The following is a 17824-nucleotide window of genomic DNA, read 5'->3' as shown; positions in this document are numbered from 1 at the left end:
ATCAGACCCCATGTAGAAGAATATTACCCCATAGCAGCCAAGATACCGAATTTAGCCAGAAACCCACTAGGACCGCTTTTCTGAGCGCTTTGCGATTTGAAAACTCTTGCTAATGTAATGCTATGGGTGTGATCACACTTGAGCGAATTGATTTGATAAAAATCCCCCATAGCATTGCATTAGCAAGAGCTTTTTCAAATCACTGGCGATTAGAAATCGCTCTTAGTGGGTTTCTGGCTTTACACCTACCTGATAATGGTGGAAGATGGTGGGATCTTCCTGTGGACAATCCTGGGAATAAAGAGAATCTGTACATCTCTCTGGTGGGTTTCTGTGACTGGATCCATCTGCAGGAAACACACACACTAGGTGAATATACAGTATTGAGTCTATACAGTATGATTATCAGATGATGGGGGATGTAGGTACACCCTCTGACCCGTTCTATCTTTGAAAGACATGAAAGCCTTCTCTTACCCGGTGATGTGAGGGGTGGCTTTTTCTCCATCACTGCGTCCTCATAGAGGTCTTTGTTTCCTTCTAAATACTGCCAATCCTACTTTAGAGAGATTGTGATTTCTTGACAGGATCCAAAAAAAAAGAACAGATAAATACATTTTAGATGATTGACCCATAGAAAATACCAAGATTGGCTTTGATTGGATCATTACAGCATATAGGCTGTGATAACATGAGCTGGCCTGCCTCCCACTGCTGGGAGCCAGACCTTTGTTTTTCCTCCAGTCCTCTGGATTTGCCTGATCTGTTCATGAACCTGACCCCAGTAATTCATGCTCCTATCTAAACCACCTCCTCTTGGGTTGTGGACCCTCTCCCCCTTTCCCCACTGGCTGGGCTATAAAGGGACTTCCTCCAGTCCCTCGTAGTCCGTGAGGTCCCTCTGTGTCCTCTGGGCTTACTCTGTTTTTTCGCTGGCTGCTCTGTTAGCAACAAGCCTTCGCAAGGAGTCATGCACATGCATGGCCCCTCCCTGCACCCATCTCGCCCTTGTGAGTGAGAGACGGGAACGCCGAGGGCCACACATGCGCAGCTGGGCACAACTCCTTTGCAGAGCCACCAGCGGAAAACCAGAGGGAGCCCAGAGGACGCTGAGGGAACTCACGGACTACGGGGGGCTGGCGGAAGCCCCAGGTAAGTTCATTTTGACATTTTTGGGTCTTGCTCAGGGTCCCTTTAAAAGAAACCCAACGTGAGATACATATGGAGGCTGCCATGTTTTGTTTACTTTTAAACAATGCCAGTTGCCTGGCAGTCCTGCTGATCTTTCTGGTTAGCAGTGTCTGAATTACACAACTGAAACGAGACACAGCTAATGTTGTCAGATTTGTGTCAGAAACATCTGATCTACATGCTTATTCAGGGTCTATAGCTAAAATTAGTAGAGGCAGAGGATCAGCAGGATAGACTGGCAACTGGTATTGTTTAAAAGGTTTACAAGGTTACAAGTGTGGTCATAATAACATTTTACTCACATGGGCAGCTCCTGTATGGAAGAGGGCAGCACTTCACACTGACAGGCCCTGGACCCCTCAGCACACCTGCAGTACCACACACACACACACAACACACAACACACAACACACACAACACACACGCACACAACACACACACACTTTTTCATTGCTTACTTATGAGTACATCTGACGAAGGGATATAAGCTTTACTTATTAAGGAAGATTAGTGGCAAGTTAAATGGCTCTGACTATTCGTTCTCCTCGCACGTCCTTTTATATTCTCTTTATTATGATTGCAACAGTTCTTTCATCTCTCAATAGCTGCGATTGCACGGCAGTATAACTGACAGCTGCAGTTTCTCTAAACTCCACAAGATGGCGATGACGCCTATGCGCTGAATGGAAGGCGCAGACAGGAAGCGAGAGGTGAAGTGGGTGGAGCTATAGAGGATACATACATGATTGCTGGACTGGCAGCAGAGGAGGTATTAAGAAATTGTTTTATTATATTTTTAATATTATTTAGACAAGAGCTCGTCTGTTTTCCACACCCTCCTGCAGCCCCTCTGTGTCCCCATCCCCCCTGCAGACTCCTCTGTGTCCCCATCCCCCCTGCATACATACCCCTCTGTATTCCCCATCTCCCCCTGCGTTCCCCATCCCCCCCCCGCAGCCCCCTGTGTATTCCCCATCCCCCCTCAGCTCCCTCTTTGTTCCCCATCCCCCCTGCAACCCCCTCTGTGTTCCCCATCCCCCTGCAGCCCCTTCTGTATTCTCCATCCCCCTGCAGCCCCCCCACACACACAGTGCTCCCTCTTTGTTCCTCATCCCCCCCTGCACCGCCTCTGTACTTCCCAACCCCCTGCACAGGGGAGGCAGCAGGAGGGGTTGGGTTGTATGCTGGGGAGGCATCTGGGGGGGTTGGGCTGTACACTGGGGAGGCAGCAGGAGGGGTTGGGCTGTACACTGGGGAGGCAGCAGGAGGGGTTGGGCTGTACACTGGGGAGGCAGCAGGAGGGGTTGGGCTGTACACTGGGGAGGCAGCAGGAGGGGTTGGGCTTTTACACTGGGGAGGCAGTAGGAGGGGTTGGGCTGTACACTGGGGAGGCAGCAGGAGGGGTTGGGCTGTACACTGGGGAGGCAGCAGGAGGGGTTGGGCTGTACACTGGGGAGGCAGCAGGAGGGGTTGGGCTTTTACACTGGGGAGGCAGTAGGAGGGGTTGGGCTTTTACACTGGGGAGGCAGTAGGAGGGGTTGGGCTGTACACTGGGGAGGCAGCAGGAGGGGTTGGGCTGTACACTGGGGAGGCAGCAGGAGGGGTTGGGCTTTTACACTGGGGAGGCAGTAGGAGGGGTTGGCCTGTACACTGGGGAGGCAGCAGGAGGGGTTGGGCTGTACACTGGGGAGGCAGCAGGAGGGGTTGGGCTGTACACTGGGGAGGCAGCAGGAGGGGTTGGGCTGTACACTGGGGAGGCAGCAGGAGGGGTTGGGCTGTACACTGGGGAGGCAGCAGGAGGGGTTGGGCTTTTACACTGGGGAGGCAGTAGGAGGGGTTGGGCTGTACGCTGACGAGGCAGTAGGAGCCTATGGGCTGTACACTGGGGTGGCAGCAGGAGGGGTTGGGCTGTGCACTGGAGAGGCAGCAGGAGAGGTCCAGCTATACACTGGGGAGGCAGTAGGGGGGGCTGAGCTGTACACTGGGCAGGCAGCAGGAGAGGTTGGGTTGCACACTGGGGAGGCAGTAGGAGAGGTTGGGCTGTACACTGGGGAGGAAGCAGGAGGGTCTGGGCTGTACACTGAGGAGGTATCAGGAGAGGCTGGGTTGTACACTGGGGAGACAGCGGAAGGGGTTGGGCTGTACACTGGGGAGGCAGCAGTAGGGGTTGTAGGGGTTGGGCTGCAAACTGGGGAGGCAGCAGGAGAGGCTGGGCTGTACATCGGGAAAGCAGAAGAAGGGGTGGGCTGTACATTGGGGAATGCAGCAGGAGGGGCTGGGCTGTATGCTGCGGAGGCAGTAGGAGAGGATGGGCTGTGCATCGGGAAAACAGAAGAAGAGGTGGGCTGTACACTGGGGAGGCAGCAGGAGGGGTTGGGCTGTACACTGGGGAGGCAGCAGGAGGGGTTGGGCTGTACACTGGGGAGGCAGCAGGAGGGGTTGGGCTGTACACTGGGGAGGCAGCAGGAGGGGTTGGGCTTTTACACTGGGGAGGCAGTAGGAGGGGTTGGGCTTTTACACTGGGGAGGCAGTAGGAGGGGTTGGGCTGTACTCTGGGGAGGCAGCAGGAGGGGTTGGCCTGTACACTGGGGAGGCAGCAGGAGGGGTTGGGCTGTACACTGGGGAGGCAGCAGGAGGGGTTGGGCTGTACACTGGGGAGGCAGCAGGAGGGGTTGGGCTGTACACTGGGGAGGCAGCAGGAGGGGTTGGGCTGTACACTGGGGAGGCAGCAGGAGGGGTTGGGCTTTTACACTGGGGAGGCAGTAGGAGGGGTTGGGCTGTACGCTGACGAGGCAGTAGGAGCGGATGGGCTGTACGCTGGGGAGGCAGCAGGAGGGGTTGGGCTGCACACTGGGGAGGCAGCAGAAGGGTTTTTGCTGTACACTGGGGTGGCAGCAGGAGGGGTTGGGCTGTGCACTGGAGAGGCAGCAGGAGAGGTCCAGCTATACACTGGGGAGGCAGTAGGGGGGGCTGAGCTGTACACTGGGCAGGCAGCAGGAGAGGTTGGGTTGCACACTGGGGAGGCAGTAGGAGAGGTTGGGCTGTACACTGGGGAGGAAGCAGGAGGGTCTGGGCTGTACACTGAGGAGGTATCAGGAGAGGCTGGGTTGTACACTGGGGAGACAGCGGAAGGGGTTCGGCTGTACACTGGGGAGGCAGCAGTAGGGGTTGTAGGGGTTGGGCTGCAAACTGGGGAGGCAGCAGGAGAGGCTGGGCTGTACATCGGGAAAGCAGAAGAAGGGGTGGGCTGTACATTGGGGAATGCAGCAGGAGGGGCTGGGCTGTATGCTGCGGAGGCAGTAGGAGAGGATGGGCTGTGCATCGGGAAAACAGAAGAAGAGGTGGGCTGTACACTGGGGAGGCAGCAGAAGGGGCTGGGCTGTACACTGGGGAAGCAGCAGTAGGGGCTGTGCTGAACATATGCTGTAAATGCAGCTTGTGTAATGTATTTTGATCTTGGTATAGCCCTGAGTGCTGTAGCCCAAATAATTCTCAGTTCATTATCCCTGTACAGATCACATGACCACATCCCTGAGGATGGATGAGGACTGGAGTCACATGACTGAAAGGATATTAGACCTCACCCTGGAGATCATTTGCCTGCTGACTGGAGAGGTGAGGGGATTCTGGGAGGTCGCATGATGTGTTGCTTACCTTTTTTAACAAAACACACACCTAAATGAAGAGGTGAGGAGGAGTCTGAGAGTGGCACATGACCCGGTTGCTGATCTTTTAATACAGATCTTTCCTCCCGTGAAGCCTGGTGATCACATGACCATTATGATGCCTCCATGTCACTCTCTGATACCCAGGAGAAACAAGGAGAAGATCTTGGAAATCGCCAACAAGATTACTAAGCTTCTGATGGGAGAGGTGAGCAGCACTGGGAATTCTAGGATATTATCCAGTAACAGGAAGGGGGGTGTCTGGTGGTTGGGGTGTGTCACTGAGCTTCTGGTGGGAGAGGTGAGCAGCACTGGGAATTCTGGGATATTATCCAGTAACAGGAGGGGAGTGTCTGGTGGTCGGGTGTGTCACTGAGCTTCTGGTGGGAGAGGTGAGCAGCACTGGGAATTCTGGGATATTATCCAGTAACAGGAGGGGAGTGTCTGATGGTCGGGGTGTGTCACTGAGCTTCTGGTGGGAGAGGTGAGCAGCACTGGGAATTCTGGGATATTATCCAGTAACAGGAAGGGAGTGTCTCCTGGTCGGGGTGTGTCACTGAGCTTCTGGTGGGCGAGGTGAGCAGCACTGGGAATTCTGGGATATTATCCAGTAACAGGAGGGGAGTGCCTGGTGGTCAGGGTGGGTCACTGAGCTTCTGGTGGGAGAGGTGAGCAGCACTGGGAATTCTGGGATATTATCCAGTAACAGGAGGGGAGTGTCTGATGGTCGGGGTGTGTCACTGAGCTTCTGGTGGGAGAGGTGAGCAGCACTGGGAATTCTGGGATATTATCCAGTAACAGGAGGGGAGTGTCTGGTGGTCAGGGTGTGTCACTGAGCTTCTGGTGGGCGAGGTGAGCAGCACTGGGAATTCTGGGATATTATCCAGTAACAGGAGGGGAGTGTCTGGTGGTCAGGGTGTGTCACTGAGCTTCTGGTGGGAGAGGTGAGCAGTGCTGGGAATTCTGGGATATTATCCAGTAACAGGAGGGGAGTGTCTGGTGGTCAGGGTGTGTCACTGAGCTTCTGGTGGGAGAGGTGAGCAGCACTGGGAATTCTGGGATATTATCCAGTAACAGGAAGGGGGGTGTCTGGTGGTCGGGGTGTGTCACTGAGCTTTTGGTGGGAGAGGTGAGCAGCACTGGGAATTCTGGGATATTATCCAGTAACAGGAGGGAGTGTCTGGTGGTCAGGGTGTGTCACTGAGCTTCTGGTGGGGTAGGTGAGCAGTGCTGGGAATTCTGGGATATTATCCAGTAAGAGGAGGGGAGTGTCTGGTGGTCAGGGTGTGTCACTGAGCTTCTGGTGGGAGAGCTTTCTTCTCACATTCCCTGTATACATAGTGTGTTTATACCTCATTACAGACACACTGTGCAGCCACATTACACACATCACACCCCTGTTACTTCTCACATTCCCTGTATACATAGTGTGTTGTGAAGTTTAGAGGGGTTGCAGCCAGCACACAGTACACAGAAGTATAGAACAAAGGCCGTTTATTTGGCAGCAGAACATAAACAGCTTTACTTCAGCAGAAATGAAGAAAACAAACAGTAGCTTACGTCAGCTTTGGTAATGAAAAGTCCAGTTTGTTCAAAGTAAGGATAATTTCCCATAGGCCAAAGCCACACTCGCAACAGTCCACCGTGTGGTTTGGCTTCCAGTAAGTCCAGTATTCCTCCTTCACAGGATATCCAGTAGCCAGCATGCTACCACATCAACACTCTCCTCACAGACTGCCTGTGAAGCTGCTCATATACATCATTAACATAACATTTGCATATTATTCATGAGGCTCTCAGCCCTACTGACAAACCAGGTGTGTGCCTAGGTGGGATGGGAAGGCCCGCCCTTCCTTCCCTCCTATCCCAGGAGTCCGGCCCAAGAGAAAAAAAACCAGACAGGCAGCAATTGCTTGCTGCTTCAAATTCCGGACTCCCTTCCTAGGACCACACAGGGTTTTAAAGGGACCACAACCTAAATATCGGGGAAACATACCTCCCATCCAGCACCCATCCCCGATGACCTCTACAGTGTATATACCTCATTACAGACACACTGTGTAGCCACATTACACACACACACACACCCCTGTTACTTCACACATTTCTTGGTCCAGTCAGTTTCAGTTTCTTCTTTTTTCTATATGTATGGATGATTCCCTTCCATGAATTATATCTCACGTGACAAATTCCCTGCATTGCAGGTGGAGAGAGGTCATCTGGAACAATGGAAGTATCAGGAGACGTTTATAGGAGATATGGAAGGAGAAGCTGCCATGGAGAAGGGGCAGTATTTGGAAGGACACAAGGACCCCTATAGGTACACCATGATGGAGAATCAGCCGCCCCTCACATCACCGGGTAAGAGGAGAGAGCGGTATGGAGATCACCTAGATCCCCATCAGCTGATAATCACATAGAAACCAGGGCTGTGCAGTCAGAGCGTGAGTCGAGGGGTTGGAGCAATTTTGGGTATCTGGAGTAGAGATGGCCTGAACCTCCGATTTTCGATTCGTGAACCGCAAACGTGAACTTCCGCAAAAGTTCGGTTCGCACGAACGTTCGCGAACCGCAATAGACTTCAATGGGGAGGCAAACTTTGGAAACAAGGAACACAAATGCTGGCCAGAAAAGTGATGGAAAAGATGTTTCAAGGGGTCTAACATCTGAGTTTTTGCATGGATGAGTGGGATAGACGCCAAAAGTCCCGGGGAAAAATCTGGATTTGACGCAAAGCAGCATTTTAAGGGCAAAAATCACATTGAATGCTAAATTGGAGGCCTAAAGTGCTTTAAAACATCTTGCATGTGTATACATCAATCAGGGAGTGTAATTAGAGTACTGCTTCACACTGACACACCAAACTCACTGTGTAACACACCGCAAACAGCTGTTTGTGTAGTGACGGCCGTGCTGGTCTAGTGCGCACCATGGCGAGAGTGCAGGCCATGGCGGTTTTCAAGCCCATATTGGGCTTGATTCACGAAGCGGTGCTAACTGTTTAGCATGGGTGTGCTAAACAGTTAGCACGTGAAGTGCCGTTCGCACCGCTTTGTGAAACAAGCCCATGATCTATTCAAATAATTAATCTCCCATACATACCCTGTGTGCTGGATTTTTATACATTTATGCATTTTATGCTGAAAGAAATGTGAGTGCAATCTTTGGTTTTATTTACGTAATTAAAATTTTTACATGCGCTATGGGAGCGTGTTTTTAGTTTTTTATAAGGGCCGATTTATTGCATCTATTAGAGCTGCAAAGGAGTGAAGGAGGACATAGAGAGAGAAGCGCTGATGCTGTTTGTGACTGGACAGCAACATTATCTGGTGAGAGCATATGTGAGCTAATAGTGGCTGGGGTGACCCACGGAGCACTGGGACCTTTTTAAACGGATAAGTGCTAAGGCTGTTTGTGATTAGACAGCACTACTATCTGGTGAGAGTACATCTTATGCGGTGGATGGCTTAGTGATTACCTTTGTTTAGGTGTAATTATATGATAGTTATTTGAAATACTACACTATGATTTGTTGTCCAATCTGATTTCTCTGAGTACAAGTGCCGTACAACGAGATTGAAGAGAGGAGTGAGAGCAGATTTCCATCTGCAGGATTATTACACGCTGGTTTTGCTGTTTGTGATTCAACAGTCATTATATCTGGTGAGTGCATTATATAGACCTTTAGTGTGCTTCACTGGAGGGGTGCTTCACTGGTGAATACGGTGAGGTGGAGGTGCAAGAAATTATAAAGGAATACTGCACTATCACCCCCATATTTGTCATTTTTGTTTCTTTTCTGTCTCATCTGAGGTGCTGACTACGAGATATCGGGACCTAGTGACATTGGCATATCTAAGGATTGTCTGTCATAGAGGAACTGTGAACATTACCTTGGGATACCGTATACAGTGCATTCACCTGTGGTAGCTGAATGATAGAACAACAGTGACTGTCCAGCTGATCAAATTTGGTCTGTCCACAATGAAGCAACAACCTTATTATCTTGGGTGTGCCACCCCCGAGACACTCATATAGCTGTCGGTCATTGCTTCATTGTGATACGCAGGCCCCTTCACCTTATGTAAGGTAATGATCACGAAGGGGAATTGGCACATGTGCATGCCTTTTGTTTTGTTGTTACAGCTGCAGTACAGCCAGAAAAATTAGGCAGGCATGTACACGCACCAGAAAAATTATTATAGCGGCCGCTGCTAGCAGTGGCCTTAAAAAAATCAAGAATCTGCCTGGAGTCCTGGACCCTGTTGGTGGTGTCGGAAAAGGCAGTCAAGCGGCCTGCCGGCAGAGATGCTGTGTGGGGAGCGACTTAGTCTTGGGGCAGGCAGTCACACGGCGTGCAGGCAGAGATGCTGTGTGTGGGGACTGACTTAGTCTTTGGGCAGGCAGTAGCCCTCCGGGATCCATGCCTTCATTTTGATAAAGGTGAGGTACTGAACACTTTTGTGACTTAGGCGACTTCTCAGTGACAATGCCTCCAGCTGCGCTGAAGGTCCTTTCTGATTGGACGCTTGAGGCAGGGCAAGACAGAAGTTGGATGGCAAATTGGGACAGATCTGGCCACAGGTCAAGCCTGCGCACCCAGTAGTCCAAGGGTTTATTGCTGCCCACAGTGTCTACATCCACACTTAAGGCCAGGTAGTCGGCTACCTGCCGGTCCAGGCGTTGGTGGAGGGTGGATCCGGAAGCGCTAAGGCGAGGCGTTGGACTAAAAAATGTCCGCATGTCCGACATCTCCATGAGATCGCTGAAGCGTCCTGTCCTTGCCTGCATGGACATGGGAGAAGGATTACTGGCAGTGGTACCTTTATTGCGTTGTGCTGTGACATTACCCATCACATATTATAAAGTGCACCTGTCACGCACAGACAGGTACCGGACACTCACAGTGACACTGCGTGTGCTCACGTAGGTAGGTGGGTGCACTGAAGTGAACAACAGGTAGGTATATGCAGTGATGTGTATTACAATGTGCACCTGTCACACACAGACAGGTACCGGACAGGCACAGTGACACTGCATGCGCTCACGTAGGTAGGTGGGTGCACTGAACAACAGGTAGGTATATGCAGTGGTGGGTATTACAAATGTGCAGCTGTCACACACACACACAGGTACCGAACAGGTACAGTGACACTGTGTGAGCTCACGTAGATAGGTGGGTGCACTGTGAACAACAGGTAGGTATATGCAGTGATGGGTATTACAATGTGCTGGTTGATAGAAAAAAGTAGGCGGGCACTACACCGCTAGTGTGTCACTATTAGGATACACAAACAACAATAGGAACATACGGAGGGTTGACTAGGCAGGATTGCTGTGGATCATGTGTGCTCAAAACATAACAACAGCATGCTATATAATCAAAAAAGAAGAAAAAAGGAAAGAGCAGTTTGGCACTTGCATTCCACTAACAAAGCTTTATTCTTGTGGCTTTCAAAAAATGACATTAGGTCATGTATCAAAAAATAACATATTAAAAAGTTCTACCAGGTCTTTCAAGTGCTGCTGGGTATGGTGGGAGCAGTGTGGGGCCTGACGACCGTTTCGCTCTCTGAGCGTCCTCAGAGGCTCTCTGCACCAATGTGTATTACAATGTGCACCTGTCACACACAGACAGGTACCGGACAGGCACAGTGACACTGCGTGCGCTCACATAGGTAGGTGGGTGCAGGTAGTTATATGCAGTGATGGGTATTACAAATCTACACCTGGCACGGTAGTAATTATACCACCAAGGGGCCAAAGTCCAGCTGCGACTGACTGACAGCGCTGTATATAATGCAAGTGGGCCACACACACACACACACACACACAAAAAAAAATAGATCACAAAAACAAGATTAGCGCTCAAAAGAGCTGTTGAGGGGTGCTTTTTTAGCAATAAGAATCAGCAAGGAGCAAGCTAACAAGCCTACAAGAGCCTAACTAAGCTTTCCCTATGAGAGTCTGCTTCTTCTCTAATTACTGCAGGCACACAAGTGAGTGATAAGCCTGACGCTGCCTGCCTTTTATAAGGGGGGGGGGGGGGCTCCAGGAGGGAATGTAGCCCGATTGGCTACAATGTGCCTGCTGACTGTGATGTAGAGGGTTAAAGTTGACTCTCATGATGCACTATGGGGGCGAACCGAACTTCCGGAAAAGTTCGCGTTCGCCGGCGAACTGTTCGGGCCATCTCTAATCTGGAATCAGTGGTTTCATAAATTGAGGGATCGGAGTTGGAGTTGGAAGATTTTTGTACCCAGTCCATAGCCCTGCAAGGGCTGTGGAGTCAAAGTTAGAGCAATTTTGGGTACCTGGAGTCGGAGTCTTTTTTTTAAAAATATAAACTGAGGAGTCGGATGATTTTTCTACTGACTCCACAGCCCTGATTAGCAACTATGGGTGTGATGCACTAAAGGCGGGTAGTTTCTATGCATTGCCATAGCAATGCATGTGTTACCACAATAATCTAACAGTTGCTGCTCCTCTGGTGTTAGTACCAGTAAAATTGCTGTTCTCTATCTGCACATGGCACATTTACATGGTGAATCATGCACTATGTATTGAGTCCATGTGTGTCTGTTTCCTACAGGTGGATCCAGTAACAGCAGCCAACCAGAGAGATATACTGGACCTTCATTTGCCTCAGATCATACAGAGGACACCCATATCCCTCACGATGATCAGGTAGGTGCAATTCAGAGTTTAACCACTTCGCGTCCCTGGTCATTTTCACAATTCAGCTCAGTTCTGATTACTTTGGTAATAACTTTATTAATAACTATCACCACTAAATGATCTATATATTGTTTTGTTCAGGACAAATTAGGCTTTTTGTGGCTGATAGTTGTTTTCAGTAGGTACCTTATTTTCTATGCATTTTAAAATGAAAATAGGGAAAAAGTGAAAAAAATAGATAGTTTATTCACTTTCATACATTATAGCTTTAATGTAAACAGTCCTATTGTACATTAAACACTCACATTTTATTTGTCTATATCTCCTGTTTATTAAAACAGTTCTTTTGTTTTGACAATGTATTAGTAACACATTGTATACACTACCTAATAGTTACATTTGTCTGCTCCTAAATGTTTATTTTTCCACTTGTTAATTCATTAGGCTTGCCATTGAATTCCCTAGGGGAAGGAGAGTGCTTTTCTTTCATTCTGTTACAGCTGTATAGCATTTTTATCAGTTCAGAGATAACAAAACAGTGTTATCTAGGATTTTGTAGGGAAGAGAGTGCAGAGACTTATTTTAACGTCCTGGAGCTTCAATGGGTTAAATCTCACAAATGACTCCAAACTACTTGACGTTATATTCTTCTACATGGTCTGAGGAAATAACTGGTCAAAATGTACAAATGTTATCTTTTTCATTATCTTTTGCATACAGAATGAGGAAGTGACACTTGTAAAAGTTGAGGAGGAAGGGTACATGAAGGGTGACCAGCAGTCTACGGAGGAGGTCGAAATAACGTGGTCAATTAAAGAGGAGGAAGAAGAAGAGACGTATGTGAGGGGTGATCAGCAGTCTATGGAGGACAGTGAAATATTGACAATTAAAGAGGAAGAAGCAGAGACATATGCGGGGAAGGATTGGCAGCCCGAGGAGGAGGGTGAAATGATGAGGATAATTAAGGAGGAAGATGAAGATATGTATGTGATGGGTACGGATGATGATGTAACTATGCAGAGGAGTAAAGAAGAACAAGAGCAGGAGGAACATCCTGTAGATATCAGTATAGGTAAATATTTTGATTTAATATGTAAATCATATGAAAGGCCCATCTCCATTCCTCAGTATAGCATCATAGTACCAGCAAATGAGGAGGGGATACTGTACACCATATGAGAGGACCATCTCCATTCCTCAGTATAGCATCATAGTACCAGCAAATGAGGAGGAGATACTGTACACCATATGAAAGGCCAATCTCCATTCCTCAGTATAACATCATAGTACCAGCAAATGAGGAGGGGATACTGTACACCATATGAGAGGTCCATCTCCATTCCTCAGTGTAACATCATAGTACCAACAAATGAGGAGGAGATACTGTACACCATATGAGAGGCCCATCTCCATTCCTCAGTATAACATCATAGCACCAACAAATGAGGAGGAGATACTGTACACCATATGAAAGGTCCATCTCCATTCCTCAGTATAGCATCATAGCACCAACAAATGAGGAGGAGATACTGTACACCATATGAGAGGCCCATCTCCATTCCTCAGTATAACATCATAGCACCAACAAATGAGGAGGAGATACTGTACACCATATGAGAGGTCCATCTCCATTCCTCAGTGTAACATCATAGTACCAACAAATGAGGAGGAGATACTGTACACCATATGAGAGGCCCATCTCCATTCCTCAGTATAACATCATAGCACCAACAAATGAGGAGGAGATACTGTACACCATATGAAAGGTCCATCTCCATTCCTCAGTATAACATTATAGCACCAACAAATGAGGAGGAGATACTGTACACCATATGAGAGGCCCATCTCTATTCCTCAGTATAACATCATAGCACCAACAAATGAGGAGGAGATACTGTACACCATATGGAATGTCCATCTCCATTCCTCAGTATAACATCATAGCACCAACAAATGAGGAGGAGATACTGTACACCATATGAGAGGCCCATCTCCATTCCTCAGTATAACATCATAGTACCAGCAAATGAGGAGGGGATACTGTACACCATATGAAAGGTCCATCTCCATTACTCAGTATAACATCATAGTACCTACAAATGAGGAGGAGATACTGTAAACCATATGAAAGGTCCATCTCCATTCCTCAGCATAACATCATATTACTAACAAATAAGGAGGAGATACTGTACACCATATGAAAGGTCCATCTCCATTCCTCAGTATAACATCATAGTGCCAACAAATGAGGGGGAGATACTGTACACCATATGAAAGGTCCATCTCCATACCTCAGTATAACATCATAGTACCAACAAATGAGGAGGAGATACTGTACACCATATGAGAGGCCCATCTCCATTCCTCAGTATAACATCATAGTACCAACAAATGAGGAGGAGATACTGTACACCATATGCAGGCCCATCTCCATTCCTCAGTATAACATCATAGTACCAGCAAATGAGGAGGGGATACTGTACACCATATGAAAGGTCCATCTCCATTACTCAGTATAACATCATAGTACCTACAAATGAGGAGGAGATACTGTAAACCATATGAAAGGTCCATCTCCATTCCTCAGCATAACATCATATTACTAACAAATAAGGAGGAGATACTGTACACCATATGAAAGGTCCATCTCCATTCCTCAGCATAACATCATAGTACCAACAAATTTCAATAACTTTGGTAAGTATTAGTCCAACATGACTCCGGATTGCAGAGTGTGTAATGGTAACATTTTCCCTCCAGCAGGGGAACACAATATAAGGAACACCTCAGAGGGACATCCAGATGATACTGCAGAAGATAATGGCATCACACAGTGTTCACCAATTCCTAAAAACACCCGTACCAGGATTCCCAGTGCAGATAATGGAAAAGCACCCTCTACTGGTGAAGAGCTTTTCGCGACATCACAAGCTGCCCCATCAGATATCAGTGAGGCCTGTCACAGGGCCAGTACAGGCACAGATCCATCTAATCTGCAGGAATCTTCTCTTGATACATCACACATTTCCTCACACAGAGGCAATCAGAAATTTCCATGTCCAGAATGCAGCAGATGTTGTAAGTCTGAAGCAACTCTTACTGCGCACTTGAAAACGCACTCACATGAGCCGCCGTTGTCGTGTACAGAGTGTGGGAAATGTTTTAGATTTAAATCAGCACTTGTCACACACCAGAGAAGTCACACTGGTGAGAAGCCATATTTGTGCTCCACATGTAACCGATCTTTTTCAGAAAAGGGAAGTCTCAAAAGACATTTTAAGCTCCACACTGGGGAGAAGCCATTTTCCTGTTTAGAGTGTGGAAAATCTTTTATCCATAAAGGAGACCTACTGAGACACCGGCGAGTTCACACAGGAGAGCGGCCTTTTTCATGTTCAGAGTGTGGGAAATGCTTCATTCAGAAAGGTAACCTTCTTGCACACCAGAGCATTCATACAGGGGAACTTCCTTTTTCATGTTCGGAGTGTGGGAAAGTTTTCAGTCAGAAAGGAAACCTTCTTAAGCACCAGAGAAGTCACACAGGGGAGCGGCATTTTGCCTGTTCAGAGTGTGGGAAAGGCTTCATTCAGAAAGGAGACCTTCTTAGACACCAGAGGACTCATACAGGGGAGCGTCCTTTCTCCTGTTCGGCGTGTGGGAAATGTTTCAGCCAGAAAGGAGTTCTCCTGATACACCAGAGGAGTCACACCGGTGAGCGTCCTTATTCCTGTTCAGAGTGTGGGAAATGTTTTACGCGGAAAAAGTATTTAATTGTGCACCAGAAAACACACAGCCACTGATGTTATGACAAAAATCCTGGGACTTTATAGGACAAATAAATTTTTCATGAAGTTGAACGTTTTCTCCACCGTGGGCTCCACCCTACGGACTGATAAAGTGACAACGGACATGTAAGTATGAGGCTTCAATCTTGTGATTCACAGACTGCTGCCTTTTTATAAAGCCACAAGGGGGCTCCATCATTCACATCCTGCACTTCAGACACTTTTTCTTCTTGTGTGATTCCAGCCTGCTCCTTTTGTAAGATTTGGTTGGGGTGAAAATCAGCCACTCCCCTACACTCTCTCCAGGTCCTAAGCACTTGCCTAAAGTGCCCTGTGGATGAACCAAGGCAATGTGAAAGCTACATAGAGAACTATGAAAACTGAACAGGAAAGTTGTACATATTATCGGGGGTTACAGGTATAATATGTGGAGCTTCCACAGCCGAAGAATTAGTAGAACCACAATCTCCCCCTAAAACAACATCCTATAAAAGAACGATATTCAGTAAGAAAACACGAGTCTGTCACCCTCCAAATATCTGCCAGGTAAGGATGAGCGAGGACAGTTTTGTGAAAGGGGCGTGTACGGGGGGCGGAGTCCATGGCAGGAGGGGTTAACTCACTCCGTCACCTTTTGCTGATCTGACTAGTGATGAGCATGAGGTGCACATTTCACTTACGCAAAATTTCACGCAAATTTTATAATTACGATTATAAATCATTATGATTTTGAAATTGAATTGATTTAGCAAAATCCTTTTGTAAAATTTGGTGGATCGCAGGTCTGCTTTAAAATTTACAAAAAGTGTATGCAGTAAAAATTCCTTACATTTTTTTAAATTGATATATTCCTAAGAATCAAATTTCGCATTTTTGTGTAATTACAGAATGTAATTACAGTTTTGCACGAAATTAGTTACAAATTTGACAGAAATTTCACATTACGATTTTGTGTCGTAATTTCAAAGCTCAATTACGATTATACGAGATTTGAGCTCATCATTACTGATAACTCCTATACAATATAGGAATACCAACTTAAGGGGCCCATACACTGGTCGATTTCAGCCATGGATCGATCGATTCTATAGAATTCTGAATTGGAAAATCTATGGCCCATAGAGTTGCATTGGATCTAATGGTGCAATAATACATTTAGATTGATTTTCAATAGATTTCCAATAGATTTAATTCTGAAATCTATTGGAAATCTATTCCTAGTTTGTGGCACACATCAGATAGATTCCTGTCAGATTCTGTCTGACAGAAATCTATCTGATGGTCGAATCTGCTGCAAGTCTATAAGTGAATGGCCACTTTTACTTAGGGAGCTTAAAGGGGTCCATACACTCAGCTGATTTTTGGCCGATCGATCAAAATTGAATGATTTGCGGCCGATTTTGATCGATTTCAATCGATCTGGCAGGCTGGAAAATCTAGGTCGATCTGTTGAGATTGCTTATCATTTTGCATTGGCCCTAATATAAATCTGATGGCAAAAAAATACCATCAGATCGATTTTCAATAGATTTGAAACTGAAATCTATTGGAAATCTGTTCCTAGTGAAAAAATGTTCCTAAACACATCAGATAGATCAGAAATCTATCTGTTGATCTATCTGCTGCTAATCTAACGAGTGTATGGCCACCTGAAATGTATTATTGCACCATTAGATCCAATGCAACTCTATGGGCCATAGATTTTCCAATTCAGAATTCTATAGAATCGATTGATCTATGGCTCAAATCGACCAATGTATGAGCCCCTTAAGTTGGTATTCCTATATTGTATAGGAGTTATCAGTAACTCAATAAAGCGTTACCTCTCCCAGAGTCAGTTATATGGGTTTCTAGACCACCGCTAGCCGCAATATAACAGTTACCAGACCAGAATCCTTTTATGTAAAAATATATTCCCGTAGTGCTACACAAAAAATATGTAATTATATGGGGTTATAATCAGCATTTAAATAAAACAAAATATCAAGAAACATAAGAATAAGTCTTGGTTGTTAAAATTTCAGTAGGAGAAAAATAATATTCAACATTACCAGCCACTCTGTTCCTTGTTAGGCCCCTTGCACACTGCAAATGCGTTTTGCGATTCCTATTTTCCCTGGATGCGATCAAAAGAAAACCGCTGAAAAAACGCAGCATGCAGTACCGATTAAAGCCAGTGTTACCCGACATATAAAAACAAAAGTCAGATACTCACCTACGGAGGGAGGGAAGGCTCTGAGTCCTAATGAGCCTTCCCTCTCCTCTCCCGATGCCCTCAGTATTCTCCGTTCAAATCCGTCACAGCGGGGACTTCGGGAGCCGAGTCCTCCCGAAGACAGACGGCTCCATACTGCGCATGCGCGAGTGCGTCATAGAGGGCGCTCGTGTAGTACGGAGCGGCCCGTCTTCGGTAGCCCGAGTGCTCCCGAAGACTTCCGAAACCTCCCTTCGGCGGCAGAAGTGGCAGTATTTGACCGAACTGGTCGAAAAACTGCCACGGGAGAT

At 47.3% G+C, this 17824-nt stretch overlaps 1 protein-coding gene across 1 annotated transcript; it reads left to right on the top strand.

Moving 5' to 3' along the window:
• Positions 1-1877: 1877 nt before the first annotated feature.
• Positions 1878-16083, top strand: LOC137536458 (zinc finger protein 502-like). The gene is made up of 7 exons (XM_068258663.1): positions 1878-1960; positions 4706-4806; positions 4933-5064; positions 7061-7217; positions 11449-11543; positions 12255-12606; positions 14295-16083. Exons 2-7 carry the CDS (start codon positions 4711-4713, stop codon positions 15332-15334), a joined length of 1872 nt encoding a protein of 623 aa, XP_068114764.1. The 5' UTR covers positions 1878-1960; positions 4706-4710; the 3' UTR covers positions 15335-16083.
• Positions 16084-17824: the final 1741 nt, after the last annotated feature.

The sequence above is a fragment of the Hyperolius riggenbachi genome, chromosome 10 (assembly GCF_040937935.1).
Source record: "Hyperolius riggenbachi isolate aHypRig1 chromosome 10, aHypRig1.pri, whole genome shotgun sequence".
In the NCBI taxonomy this organism is placed as follows: domain Eukaryota; kingdom Metazoa; phylum Chordata; class Amphibia; order Anura; family Hyperoliidae; genus Hyperolius; species Hyperolius riggenbachi.
The sequence above is the reverse complement of the archived record's forward strand: the minus strand, read 5'-3'. Positions and strand labels throughout refer to the sequence as shown.